A 15,370-nucleotide genomic window follows, 5' to 3' on the forward strand; every position below is an offset into this window, starting at 1 on the left:
CAGTGTGGAGTGCAATAGAGATTGCATCCCCTGTGGATCTGTTTGGGCAGTATGCAAATTGGAGTGGGTCTACAAAAACAATGTGTAACATTTAATGTATATTATCTCCAACTTTTCTAATCTGATGGGAAACAACAAAGGTCTGGCTGCACTCTTTATTTTATAACAAAAATCTATCGGTTTATTCCAAAATAGAGAATCATTTTTTTTCCCATAATAACTCCTCACCCAAATGAAATAGGTTAACATCTAGGGCAGTGGTTCCCAAACTTTTTATAGTCCCGTACCCATTCAAATATTCAACCTCCAGCTACGTACCCCCTCTAGCATCAGGGTCAGCGCACTCTCAAATGTTGTTGTTTGCCATCACTGTAAGCCTGCCACACACACACTATACGATACATTTATTAAACATAAGAACGAGTGTGAGTTTGTCACAACTCGGCTCGTGGAAAGTGACAATGAGCTCTTATAGGACCAGGGCACAAATAAGAATATATTAATTATCAATAATTTTGCTCTTTATTTAGCTATCTTACATATAAAACTTTATTTGTTCATCGAAAATTGTGAATAACTCACCACAGGTTAATGAGAAGGGTGTGCTTGATAGGATGCACATATCTCTGCAATGTTGGGTTGTATTGGAGAGAGTCTAAGTCTTAAGTAATTTTCCACACACAGTCTGTGCCTGTATTTAGTTTTCATGCTAGTGAGGGATGAGAATCCACTCTCACATAGGTACGTGGTTGCAAAGTGCATCAGTGTCTTAACAGGCGTTTTGCCAAGGCAATTGCCAGAAATCTGGCAATGGCTTCTGATTAAATTCAATTTTCACAGAAGCGGTTGTTGCAATTTCTCTTGTTCAGATAAAGGTAAGTGGACTGAAGGCAGGGCATGAAAGGGATAATGAATCCAGTTGTTTGTGTCATTGGTTTCGGGAAAGTACCTGCTTAATTGCTCACCCAACTCACTCAGGTGCTTCGCTATATCACATTTGACATTGTCCGTAAGCTGTAGTTCATTTGCACGCAAAAAAATCATACAATGATGGAAATACCTGTGTGTTGTCCTTGTAATGCTGACAGAGAAGAGCGCCAACTTCTTAATCATAGCCTCAATTTTGTCCCGCACCCTCAAAATTGTTACGGAGTGTCCCTGTAATCTTAGATTCAGATCATTCAGGAGAGAAAAAACATCACCTAGATAGGCCAGTCGTGTGAGAAACTCATCATCATGCAAGCGGTCAGACAAGTGAAAATGATGGTCAGTAAAGAAAACTTTAAGCTCGTCTCTCAATTCTAAAAGAATGTGTCAATACTTTGCCCCTTGATAACCAGCGCACTTCTGTTTGTTGTACAAACGTTACATGGTCGCTGCCCATATCATTGCATAGTGCAGATAATACACGAGAGATCAGGGGCCTTGCTTTAACAAAGTAAACCATTTGCCCAGTAGTGTCCAAAATGTCTTTCAAGCTGTCAGGCATTCCTTTGGCAGCAAGAGCCTCTCGGTGGATGCTGCAGTGTACCGAAATGGCATCGGGAGCAACTGCTTGCATGCGCATTACCACTCCACTAGGTCTCCATGTCATGGCTTTTGCACCATCAGTACAGTAGATACCAACACATACACACACGCACGCTATGTATACAGCAGCCAATTCTGGAACTAGTACTTTTCACAAGTATCTCCTTGTTGCATGGTAACAAAAGTCTCTGCCTGCCTTCTTGGGTTTCTGGTGAAAAATCCAACTATTTATTGGTGCTCTACCACCACCTAACGGGGGATATAGACCAGAACAGCAGATTAAACACCCCCCACTGGTAACATTTAGGTAATGTCAGTACAATAATATTCCCTTGCTGTAAAAAGTTTAAGAACCCCTGATGTAATTCATTAAGACAAATCTGTCTGACACAAATAATTGGAATTTAAAAAGCTTTATTGGAAAGTCCCATTTCAAACAAAAAAGTACAGATGAGTGTATCTAAATTAGATACATGCTAATTTAGTTTACATGTGATGTATTCCTCCAGTCCCAATTCATTTCTACTCTTTTGACATGCTTCAGACCAGATGCATGCTCCACTTCAGAGTACAATGGTCCTGAATTTGCATATCAATGTGTTTGAAGCTTTTACGTTCTGCATCTCTCTGCTGTCTTTCATCTGAAGCCATATCCTCCAGGGTCTAAACAGGTGTAGGTTTCCATCTCTGTGTGGGAGACCAGATATTGCAAGGAGACCAGTAAAGGGCATCTTCTCTTCCCTTTGTCCAAATGAGACCTAAGACCCCAATACCAGTGACACTGCCCTAAGGTTGGTGCTGTCCTTTGGATGAGAATGTGGAGACAGAGGTCTTATCTCTCTGTGGTTACTAAATATGTCATGGCACTTATGGCATGAGTAGAGGTGTTGACCCTGCTTCTCCTGGCTATATTTCCAAGCCTAAGAATGTGAAAGCGCTTCTAAGCACTATGTAAATCCAACTCATTATCACAAGCCACCTGGCTAGGCAGTATGGGGACCAATATATATATTTTTTTTAAGAATGATGCATGTCTCAAAATATAAGAACGAGACCAATATAAGTATTTGCTAATCATAGTTCCTGTCTCTGAAATTACATTTGTGTGTGTTGTAGGAGTAACCAATACTCAAAATCTGTGTGTGTGTTTACAACAATATACTACGGGTATGACAAAACATTATTTTTACTGCTCTAATTACATTGGTTACCAGTTAATAATAGTATTAAGGCACCTCAGATAGCTGCTCTTTCTCTGCTACCTCATTCTATTTCTAGAATTTTCTAGTCTAGTATTCCCAGGTTATGTTCCACTTCTCCCTCTATTTCCTCTTCTTGTCCTCCTCCTTACTTCCTCCAACATTTTCCATCTGTTGCATCTTACCGGCCTTCTTTTGCTTAACTACTTTTTTGGCCTTGCACTTCTTTTTCTTATTGACCTTCCCTTCCTGAATATTTTGGACAAGGAGATAAAGTAATGTAAGCTTATGGGTTTTCTCTTCTCTTGAGCTACTATACCTAGGACTTCCGGGAAATATACCCTTCTTGTATTTCCTCTCACCTGTGGGGGCGGTTACACTCAGGTTGGTTATGGGGGCCAGCCGAGGGCTGCGGCGGTATGGGAAGTTCTCTGTAGAGGACGGAGTGATAACTACAGGGCTGAGAGGAGTCAGAGGCCTTGGGACATTATCTGGGGAGGGAGGGGCTACAGCAGAGGGCAGGGCCCGTAGGGCTTCAGCCAGGGTCCGGGGTGCTGAGGTCTCAAGAGGAGAGAGGCCAGTCTTGCCAGACACAGGACCAGAGACCTTCCCTGGGCTCTGTAGGACCAGAAACAAGTCAAATATCAAGAAAGTGCTATGTTAAAAACAAACACATTAAACACATTGCAGATACATGACTACACTCAATAAGTAGGAGTAACTTACAAAACTCTGGACATTGTTATTTTTTTCAGACTTGAGGAGCCTGTTCGACTATAATGGTCTGCATTTCTGCCATGCTGTCTATAATTTCAACCTCCATGTCATTCAGCCAACTGTCCAGGTCTACTGCCTTAAGATCACCTTCACTGCAGTTCTCTTCATCACTTGGATCAGTGCCCTCACCTTCTCACACATCCTCTTGACCACCCTAGCCATTTCTTCATCCCTCAGTCTCTCCTTCCTCCTCCCCATCCACTTTGCAATCCATCCTCTAGTCTACAGCATCCCTCATTCTTCTTCGGATGTCCTGACCATCATTGTGCATCTTCAGACCTTCCTCCAGGTTGAATTCTATTGAGGTCAGGTTCTCTTTGATCCTCCTCAGACTCTCCTCGTTGGTGTTGGTCCACTGTGTCTTCTTGTCCAGCTGCTGTCCGCAGGGCCGGACAGTGGGGACCACCTCAAGCTGGCGTGACACCTTATTCAGTGAACTCACAGAGGCAGGGAGGAGGAGGTTGGCCTTGGCCACAATAATCTCTACAGACATAGGGTCAAACCATTGAGATGTGACACACACACACACACAAATTTAAAAGATGCCTACCAGTCGATGGTCCTTCACTGGTCCTTGTGGTTCCTTTGGAGGCTCTGGACTGTCCTCAGTAGAGGCGTCATTGCCATCATCAAGCTGTGTGTCAGAGAGCTAGCTGGTCATAGTCCATTCTCCACATTCAGCAAGAGTTATTCAAAAACGTGTGTGTGGGGGAGAGATCTGCTTTAATATTGCAGATACATTTTGAGATCTATCAATATAATTGTCTGTATCATTTCCAATCCCCCATGCAATATGCAGAACTAACCAGGAAGTCTGACTCGTCGTAGGAGTGGAGAGACAGATCGTCGTCTTCTACCATATAACTCACTTCAAGCTTTGTTACCTTTTATATCCTCCTCATCCTTAACTTTCAGCGGTGGTGTCCTCCTTACATGATCCTCATCATCACACTGGGTATCAGTCAACTTGTCAGAGACCATCCTCCTCACAGTGATGTCACTCAACAAAGACAAGGACGGTAGGGTACAACTCTTTTCCCTCAGATTCACAGTCAGTGAAGGAGTAGATGGAAAAGTCCTCAGAATAGGAGGACGAGTTCACCTCATCATATTTTCTCTATCAGCCGAGTCACCCTTCCAGACTGAGGAGACAGAAAGGCATGTACTCATGGCAGCCATAGAATACACTGGCATTTACTCTCAAGGACCTTCCATAGTATATGATTCTTTAGCATCTTGAATGGATGATTGTCAATTCAACCAAGCCAACCAAAATGGCCATATGAATCAACAGATTGATCTATATGTTGTGTCTCTATGGGAATAGCAGAGGTGACCTGGCTGAGAGGCTCTGGATTGATGCTCCATCCCCAGATGTTTGGTCCTGCCCACAGCTCACAATGATTGGCTGTAAACAGTAAAGAACAAATTAAACACTGCTTTTCTCATTATAGAATGCATAACTAATGTTTATGTGTTTTTAGGTCAGATATGACTTACATGCTTTGACCTTCTGTGCACCTTGCCGGTTAGCCACATCACAGAATCAGGGGTGTTAACCCTCATTGGATTCAACTGTCAACACATCACTCAATTTAAAAGGTGATAATATAACAAAAACAGGACAAAACAAATACATATTTTATATTTACCACATAAGGGCGGCATCTCTTTTGATTCTCTCATCAATACAATCCATCTTGCTTTCTGAGGGAAACATTTCCATCAATTTGATTGACACAAAACATATCCTGACACATACACACACTATACCCTGTATATACACTACCAGTCAAGTTTTAGAACAGCTACTCATTCAAGGGTGTTTATTTTTACTGTTTTCTACATTGTAGAATAATAGTGAAGACATCAAAACTATGAAATAACACATCGAAGAATGTAGTAACTCCAAAAAGTGTTAAATAAATGTAAATATATTTTATATTTGAGATTCTTCAAATAGCCACCCGTTGCTTTGATGACAGCTTTGTACAAAGTAGCCCAAGAAACATTCCTGAATAAAGCCCTGATCATCCACATACCGGACAATAACTGACAACTGCAAGCTGACTGGTGGCACAATAGGTCCCAGAGAGGTGGGGAAATGTTTACCCCCTGAGGCCTGGAGTTATTCCTTATATGTTAATCTCACTAGGAAGACTCTGGACCCTATAAGGTAACACAGTGATTAATCACTTGTAAAAACGTTTTATATGGGCTCTGATGGGACCAGTTTTTCCTAATCAGGTCAAATGTTGTTTTTTAACTCCTGGGGGGGATGCAGACCTGTCAAACTGCAGCTACCTTATATTTGTTCATATCAATTGTATTTAGACTAGATTAGGAGGGTGATTTCCTCAACCCAGACACATATACAAGAATTGATAGACAATATAACTGTGACGTTCGTCATTGGGAGAAAGAGAGGACCAAGGTGCAGCGTGGTAAGTGTCCATTATTAATAGAACAAACTGAATGACAAAATACAAAAATAACAAAGTGAAATAACAAACCGAAACAGTTGAGTGTGGAACACCCAGAACATAATCACCCACAACTCAAAAGTTAAACCAGGCTACCTAAGTATGGTTCTCAATCAGGGACAACGATTGACAGCTGCCTCAGAACCATACCAGGCCAAATACAGAAATCCCAAAACATAGAAAAAGGAACAGACAACCCACCCAACTCACGCCCTGACCATACTAAACAAAGACATAACAAAAGAACTAAGGTCAGAACGTGACAGTAACTCACAGGGCTGTGCTTGCTTTATGCATGTTTGCATCATGCAGGCCTATGCAACTGTTGGCCTTTTTTTTTTTACTCACATCTGTCTGCCATCGTCATCATGTTGATTGATGAATTCCCGTTAATCATTTTGAATTAAAAACGTATAGGCAGCCTAGCCAGTCCAATATATATATACACTAAATTTTATCACATTTTCTCCTGACACAAATGGACTAGAAATACATATTACCAATTAGTTCACCCTGATCGGATGGACAGGGCGTTTAGGCTGTATGCAGGCAGTACAGGCGACTTGACGAAAGGCTCCCTATTAACCAGTTCTACTTTTGATATCAGTTAGTATTGAACACCCTCACCTTCTTCATGAAACCGATCTCAAGCAGAGGTCGACCCTCGCTTTTAATTCGCACCTTTTCCGTGTACCCCAGAGAATGAAAATGTTTTTTCAACCAAAAAAAATCCACATTTTCGGCAGCGTTGGCCATTCTACCATTCTGGAGGAGATAACTGCACACTCGCGCTGGTAACGCTAGCTAGCTACTGGAATTAGTGTCATTTATTTAAATTTGGCTTGCTAACTGCATACAAAAATAAAGTTCTAAAACCAAGAAAAATATTTAATATACCTCCTCGCTCTCCTGTAATTTTAAAAAACTAATTTGAATTGAATAATATCAAAAAAATGCTCAACTATCACTCTCCACTTTTAATCTCTATCTAACGTCACTAAATTTCTCACCACGTAGAACCCCCATAATGCTCTGTGGCACAATCCCAATACAACACAATAGGGCTGCATTCCAAACACTTAAAATACACACCTTCCCCCTCAGCCCTCAAATTAAGTGGACACTTCTAATTTAAAAAAAATTAAGTATTTAACCATATTTTACCCAGGTAAACTAGTTGAGAACAAGTTCTCATTTACAACTGCGACCTGGCCAAGATAAAGCAAAGCAGTGCGACACAAACAACAACACAGAGTTACACATGGAATAAACAGGTGCACAGTCAAAAACACAATAGAAAAAAAAAAGAAATTCTATATACAGTGTGTGCAAATGGCGTGAGGAGGTAAGGCAATAAATAGGCCATAGTAGCGAAGTAATTACAATTTAGCAAATTAACACTGGCGTGAGAGATGAGCAGATTTTGATGTGCAAGTAGAGATACTGGTGTGCAAAAGAGCAGAAAAGTGATGGTGTCATGACGTCTGATGAGTTGACACATGCAGGGCAAGGGAAGAATTATTTCATTATTAATGGACCGCCCAGAAATGTGTCACTTGTTCATCCCACGGTTGTGTTCTCAGTCATCATGGAACTGTTGTGCCTTTTATGCACTAGTCAATTATGATTGCATTTCATATCTTGGCTAGAAGACAACGCCTTCGCAGACATCGAATGTTAGCCATCATACTATGTCAGGTAAATCGAAAATTACAATGTATAAGTGTGATGTCAGGGAAAGTTATATTCTTTCGTGTCGTTGACTATCATTAAATATGAAGACTGTATATTATCAAATCAATTCTGTGTAATTTAATTACGCAATAAAACTAATCACGTAACTTTAACGAGGGTCGGGGCACCACAGAAAGTGTTGTGTCAATTTCCCAAATATAACTCATATTTTCATATCTTATCAAAACAGTCGCTTATTAATAATTAATTGTATTACCTCATCAGTGTCATTACTGAATGTCGCAAACCCTTGGATATCTGCACGAACCCTAGCATAGAATCATGAATCAGCAATATACAAATTGGCTTAATGATTTATTTACTAACGAACTTAATCAATCACAGAATTACATAAAACACACTCACAATTAGTTCATACATGGGTTACTTATTAACATGTTGCTGTTTCTCTCTGTTGTCGCAGGTCCATCTGCTGGAGGGAATCGACAGAAAAGTCTCTGGTTGCGTTCCTAGTGGATACATCAGGCATACCCATGTTGTCGCATAGAATAGGTGTTTCGGAGGTTGTCGGTATTCTTCGTCCTAGGCTAAGTACATTTCCAGCTGCAGACTGAAGAGGCCTCGTATGAGATTTGCTCCTTCTGTGGCAATGTTTTAGAGTTTAACCATTTCTAGTCGTGTAGCCAACGCTGTATGGTCTTAGAAATTCAACCATGTACAACCTTAGCTTACACCGTGGTCTAGTGTGAATTGCGTCACGGTGGCTTTTATACTTGGGTAGAAAAGGGGCCGTCTCATCATGTTTGTGCTCACCTGGGCGTGGCTACTGACTGTGCATAAATTACCATAAAACAACCAATTCTGATTTAGAAGACTAAATCTCATTGTTAGCTTTTCAAAAGTATTCTTAAACTTATTCATCTTATACAACATTCAGATGTAAAGCTGACAGCTGGGAAATGTACACTTTAAGAGATAGAGTTATGTGTGTTTCCTGTCCTTCACATGAGCACCAAATTAAACACACTCCTAATGACTGTCCCTTAAGTGTCCACGGACCATTCCCACACTCTCAAATATAAATATTGTTTAATTCTCCCATTTTGGGGATCAGGAGTTTTTTATTTACATTTGCTTCTACTTACACTTGTATGTTGACTTCTCCATATTAATGTTGGTTTTAAATTTTGGCTGACTTTGCTAAGCGGATCACCATCGCAAATTTAATTATGGGGCTAATTGTACATTCACAAACTCGAATTTACAATTGTAAGTGAAACTCGGCAAAAACAGAGGTGATTATGAAATTAAATATTTCGTCAGAACATGTATTATGCTGTGAAGATCCCGAAAATGCATTTCAAATGTAAGGCATTGAAAGCATTCTATATTGGCAGTCTGTAAATGTATTTACAAAATTCAACATGGCTGTCTATTCAGATACCTTAGGAAGGTTGTGTAAATACAGAGAGAAGAGTAAGATTAAGAGTAAAATATACATACTTGTAGCACATTCATATTGTACCATGTATTGTTAAATTCGTACATTTAAATTTCAGTAACTATTTAGTAATTGAGCCTTGTTCTTCATCAGTTCATTAAATAATAGGTCTTAGATTAAGTGGTGGTCAAATGTAAAAGTGTCCAGGTGTTTTTTCTCTCACGCTCTCTGACCTTAAAGGCTTAGTGCCAACTAGTTACGTTTAAATGGACACAACCACAGCATATGCAATATGTGTTGGTTGTATGTCCACTTTCAGTACAACATGAATACGTCTATTAACTGTCATTCATATGTGTTCTGATAATCACTACCTCTGGTGTGTAGTATACAAAACATTAGGAACAGCATTGGACTAGTAACCAAAAGGTTTCAAGATCGAATCCCAGAGTTGACAAGGTAAACATCTGTCATTCTGCCCCTGAACAAGGCAGTTTGCCATTATTTTTGTAGGTTAATGCAGCTAAGGTGAAGTGCATGGTGAGGATGGTTTGAAAAAGGCTCCTAGGGGCAGGGCTGAAGTTGTGTAAAGCTAGAAAAAAGCCCTTCATCAATGAGAAGCAAAGAAGTGCCAGGCTGAGGTTTTCAAAAGACCATAGTAGAGGACTGGAGTAAGGTCATCTTCTCCGATGAGTCCAATTTTCAGCTTTGCCCAACACCTGGTCGTCTAATGGTTAGACGTAGACCTGGAAAGGCCTACAAGCCAGTGTCTCGCACCCACTGTGAAATTTCGTGGAGGATGGAATCGGGCAGATTTATCAGTTTGTTATATCTGGAGTACTTCTCCTGTCCTATTCGGTGTCCTGTGTGAATCTAAGTGTGCGTTCTCTAATTCTCTCCTTCTCTCTTTCTTTCTCTCTCTCGGAGGACCTGAGCCCTAGGACCATGCCCCAGGACTACCTGACATGATGACTCCTTGCTGTCCCCAGTCCACCTGGCCATGCTGCTGCTCCAGTTTCAACTTCCACCTGACTGTGCTGCTGCTCCAGTTTCAACTGTTCTGCCTTATTATTATTCGACCATGCTGGTCATTTATGAACATTTGAACATCTTGGCCATGTTCTGTTATAATCTCCACCCCACATAGCCTGGTTCCTCTCTAGGTTTCTTCCTAGGTATTGGCCTTTCTAGGGAGTTTTTCCTAGCCACCGTGCTTCTACACCTGCATTGCTTTCTGTTTGGGGTTTTAGGCTGGGTTTCTGTACAGCACTTTGAGATATCAGCTGATGTACGAAGGGCTATATAAATACATTTGATTTGATTTTATCTTTGTGAAGGACGCATGAATCAAGCCACGTACAAGGTTGTCCTGGACGAAAACTTGCTTCCTTCTGCTCTGACAATGTTCACCAACTCTGAGGATTGGTTTTTCCAGTAGGACAATGATCCATGCCACACAGTCAAGTCAATCAAGGTGTGGATGGAGGACCACCAGATCAAGACCCTGTCACGGCCAGCCCAGTCTCCAGACCTGAACCCCATTGAAAACGTCTGGAATGTGATCAAGAGGAAGATGGATGGTCACAAGGCATCAAACAAAGCCAAGCTGCTTGGATTTTTGAGCCAGGATGGCATAAAGTCACCCAACACCAACGTAAAAGACTGGTGGCCAAGACGCATGAAAGCTGTGATTGAAAATCAGGGTTATTCCTCCAAATAATGATTTAAGAACTCTTCCTAAGTTAAAATATTAGTATTAAGGGCCTCCCGGGTGGCGCAGTGGTTAAGGGCCCAGGCTCTGTCATAACCGGCCGCGACCGGGAGGTCCGTGGGGCGATGCACAATTGGCCAAGCGTCGCCCGGGTTAGGGAGGGCTTGGTTGGTAGGGGTGTCCTTGTCTCATCGCGCACCAGCGACTCCTGTGGCGGGCTGGGCGCAGTGTGCGCTAACCAAGGTGGCCAGGTGCACAGTGTTTCCTCCAGCGCATTGGTGCGGCTGGCTTCCGGGTTGGATGCGCGCTGTGTTAAAGAAGCAGTGCGGCTTGGTTGGGTTGTGTATCGGAGGACACATGACTTTCAACCTTCGTCTCTCCCGAGCACGTACGGGAGTTGTAGAGATGAGACAAGATAGTAGCTACTACAACAATTGGATACCACCAAAAATAATAATATAGATATTAGTATTATTCGAGGTCTGACAACACCGCATCTGTTTTTGTTATTTTGATCAGTTGTAATTTTCTGCAAATAAATGCTCTAAATGACAAAAAATTTATTTGGAATTTGGGAGAAATGTCAGTTTATAGAATAAAACAAAAATGTTCATTTTACCCAAACGCATACCTATAAATAGTAAACCCAGAGAAACGGATCATTTTGCAGTGGTCTCTTAAGTTAATGTTATCCAAATCTGTGTATATACACACTCACACATATATTATATATACATACAATATTGATGGAAATGTTTCCCCCAGAAAGCAATGGATCGTAATGAGAATCAAAAGAGCTTTAAGACGCAGCCCTTATGTGGTAAATATACAATACATGTCTGTTTTGTCCTGTTTTTGTTATATTATCACCTTTTAAATTGAGTGATGTGTTGACGGATGAATCCAATGAGGGTAAACACCCCTGATTCTGTGATGTGGCCAACCGACAAGGTGTACAGAAGAACAAAACATGTAAGTCATTTCAAACTGAAATCAGTAACATATGCACATTAGTTATACATTCTGCAATGAGCAAAGCAGTGTTTAGTTCATTCTTTACTGTTTATAGCCAATCATTGTGAGCTGTGGGCAGGACCAGACATCTAGGGACGGATGGAACATCAATCCAGAGCCTCTTAGCCAGGTCATCTCTGCTGTTCCATTAGACACAACAGTTAGATCAATCTGTTGATTCATATGGCCATTTTGGTTGGCTTGGTTGAATTGACAATCATCCATTCGAGATGCTAAAGAATCCTATTCTATGGAAGGTCTTTAGCCCCACCCCTAATGTTATGAGAGTTGCATTTATTGCATTTTCAGTTACCCATGTATTACTCACTACTTGTACAACCATGTTGAATTGCCTACATATTCTACATGTCCTTGAGGGTCAATGCCAGTGTATTCTATGGCTGCCATGAGTACATGCCTTTCTCTGTCTCCTCAGTCTGGAAGGGTGACTCGGCTGATAGAGAGAAAATATGATGACGTGATCTCATCCTCCAGTTCTGATGACTTTTCCATCTACTCCTTCACCGACTGTGAATCTGAGGTAAAAGAGTTGTACCCTACTGTACATGTCTGTTGAGTGACATCACTGTGAGGAGGATGGTCTCTGACATGTTGACTCTGATACACAGTGTGATGATGAGGATCATGAAAAGAGGACACCACCAATGAAAGTTGAGGATGGAAAAGTGACAAAGTCTGAAGTGAGGGAAATGGACGAGGATGATGACCTGTCTGTCTCCTCCCCCCCACTTACACACGCACATGTTTGAGTAACTCTTTCACTGAATGTGGAGAATGGACTATGACCAGCTAGCTCTCTTGACACACAGCTTGATGATGGCAATGACGCCTCTATTGAGGACAGTCCAGAGCCTCCAAAGGAACCACAAGGACCACTGAAGGACCATCGACTGGTAGGCATCTCTTACATTTGTGTGTGTGCGCGTGTCACATCTCAGTGTTTTGACCCTATATCTGTTGAGATTATTGTGGCCACGCCCAACATCCTCCTCTCTGCCTCTGAGTGACCTGAAGAAGGTGTCACGCCAGATGGAGGTGGTCCCCACTGTCCGGCCCTGCAGGCAGCAGCTGGACAAGAAGACACAGTGGACAAACACCAACGAGGAGAGTCTGAGGAGGATCAAAGAGAACCTGACCTCAAAAGAACTCAACCTGGAGGAAGGTCTGAAGACACACAATGATGGTCAGGACATCAACCAAGAGGCAGAAGAAGAATGAGGGATGCTGTAGAGGATGGATTGCAAAGTGGATGGGGAGGAGGAAGGAGAGACTAAGGGATGAAGACGTGGCTAGGGAGGTCAAGAGGATGGGCGAGCAGGTGAGGGCACTGATCCAAGAGATGAAGAGAAACTGCAGTAATGGTAATCCTAAGGCAGTAGACCTGGACAGTTGGCTGAATGACTTGGAGGTTGAAAGTGGCATTCAAGAAATGCACAGGAGAGATGGCCGAAAATATAGACAGCATGGCAGAAATGCAGACCAGTATAGCCGAGAACAGGCTCCTCAAGTCATAAAAAAATACCTATGTCCAGAGCTTTTTGTAAGTTACTCCTACTTATTGAGTGTAGTCAAGGTCCTAAACGATCTTAACCGCCATTGATAAGAAACATTACCGTGCAGCCATATTCATTGATCTGGCCAAGTCTTTCGACTCTGTCAATCACCACATCTTCATCGGCAGACTCGACAGCCTTGGTTTCTCAAATGATTGCCTCGCCTGGATCACCAACTACTTCTCTGATAGAGTTCAATGTGTCAAATCGGAGGGTCTGCTGTCCGGACCTCTGGCAGTCTCTATGGGGGTGCCACAGGGTTCAATTCTTGGACCGACTCTCTTCTCTGTATACATCAATGATGTCACTCTCGCTGCTGGTGAGTCTCTGATCCACCTCTACGCAGACGACACCATTCTGTATATTTCTGGCCCTTCTTTGGAAACTGTGTTAACAACCCTCCAGGCAAGCTTCAATGCCATACAACTCTTCCTTTGTGGCCTCCAATTGCTCTTAAATAGAAGTAAAACGAAATGCATGCTCTTCAACCGATTGCTGCCTGCACCTGTCCAACATCACTACTCTGGACGGCTCTGGCTTAGAATACGTGGACAACTACAAATACCTAGGTGTCTGGTTAGAATGTAAACATCCTTCACTCATGCTGCCAAACACACCCTTGTAAAACTGACCATCCTACCAATCCTCGACTTTGGCAATGTCATTTACAAAATAGCCTCCAATACCCTACTCAACAAATTGGATGCAGTCTTATCACAGTCCCATCGGTTTTGTCACCAAAGCCCCATATACTACCCACCATTGCGACCTGTATGCTCTTCTCGTTGGTTGGCCCTTGCTTCATACTCGTCGCCAAACCCACTGGCTCCATGTAATCTACAAGACCCTGCTAGGTAAAGTCCCCCCTTATCTCAGCTCGATGGTCACCATAGCATCACCCACCTGTAGCACGCGCTCCAGCAGGAAAATCTCTGGTCACCCCCAAAACCAAATCTTTCTTTGGCCGCCTCTCCTTCCAGTTCTCTGCTGCCAATGACTGGAACGAACTACAAAAATCTCTGAAACTGGAAACACTTATCTCCCTCACTAGCTTTAAGCAACAACTGTCAGAGCAGCTCACAGATTACTGCACCTGTACATAGCCCACCTATAATTTAGCCCAAACAACTACCTCTTTCCCTACTGTATTTATTTAGCTAATTTGCACCCCATTATTTTTTATTTCTACTTTGCACATTCTTCCACTGCAAATCTACCATTCCAGTGTTTCTTGCTATATTGTATTTACTTTGCCACCATGGCCTTTTTTGCCTTTACCTCCCTTATCTCACCTCATTTGCTCACATCGTATATAGACTTGTTTATACTGTATTATTGACTGTATGTTTGTTTTACTCCAAGTGTAACTCTGTCGTTGTATGTGTCGAACTGCTTTGCTTTATCTTGGCCAGGTCGCAATTGTAAATGAGAACTTGTTCTCAACTTGCCTACCTGGTTAAATAAAGGTGAAATAAATAAATAAAATAAAGACCATATTCAAATGAAAACAAAAATAGAAAACGGATTTCCCATCTCAAGAGATTAAATTTAAAAAATGACTACAATAAGTGCCTATTAAGTAAAGGCTGACCATAACAGGGTTATATTTTTTTATATATAAATATTTTTCTTTGAACCCCTTTATCTCCCCAATTTTTGTGGTATCCAATTGATGGTTACAGTCTTGTCTCATTGCTGCAACTCCCTACGGACTCGGGAGAGGCGAAGGTAGAGCGCCATGCGTTCTCCACGAAACACAACCCTGACAAGCTGCACTGCTTCCTGACACAATGCCCGCTTAACCCGGAAGCCAGCCACACCAATGTGTTGGAGGAAACACCGTACACCTGGCGACCGTGTCAGCATGCATGCGCCCGGCCCGCAACAGGAGTTGCTAGAGCGCAATGGGACAAGGACATCCCTGCCAGACAAACCCTCCCCTAACC

The 15,370-nt window shown here is 42.1% G+C and overlaps 1 protein-coding gene across 11 annotated transcripts; it reads right to left on the bottom strand.

Moving 5' to 3' along the window:
* Window positions 1–1,927: 1,927 nt before the first annotated feature.
* Window positions 1,928–7,018, bottom strand: LOC116364978 (uncharacterized). Of its 11 annotated transcripts, none has more exons than XR_004208049.1 (7): window positions 6,617–7,018; window positions 5,159–5,213; window positions 5,007–5,081; window positions 4,844–4,914; window positions 4,391–4,648; window positions 4,057–4,140; window positions 1,928–3,347 (listed from the first exon to the last, which is right to left on the bottom strand). XR_004208049.1 is itself a non-coding variant. In XM_031817760.1 (7 exons), exons 4-7 carry the CDS (start codon window positions 4,364–4,366, stop codon window positions 2,962–2,964), a joined length of 411 nt encoding a protein of 136 aa, XP_031673620.1. In that variant the 5' UTR covers window positions 4,367–4,914; window positions 5,007–5,081; window positions 5,159–5,213; window positions 6,617–7,012; the 3' UTR covers window positions 1,928–2,961. The 11 variants fall into 11 exon arrangements, 4 of the variants coding, with proteins under 4 accessions (XP_031673620.1, XP_031673619.1, XP_031673618.1 ...); XR_004208047.1 differs by having other exon boundaries at window positions 3,636–4,140; window positions 4,313–4,648; window positions 6,617–7,011; XM_031817760.1 differs by having other exon boundaries at window positions 1,928–2,978; window positions 3,092–3,347; window positions 4,313–4,914; window positions 6,617–7,012.
* Between the last annotated feature and the right edge of the window lie 8,352 nt (window positions 7,019–15,370).

This window comes from Oncorhynchus kisutch, unplaced genomic scaffold (assembly GCF_002021735.2).
Source record: "Oncorhynchus kisutch isolate 150728-3 unplaced genomic scaffold, Okis_V2 scaffold1140, whole genome shotgun sequence".
Classification (NCBI taxonomy): Eukaryota; Metazoa; Chordata; class Actinopteri; order Salmoniformes; family Salmonidae; genus Oncorhynchus; species Oncorhynchus kisutch.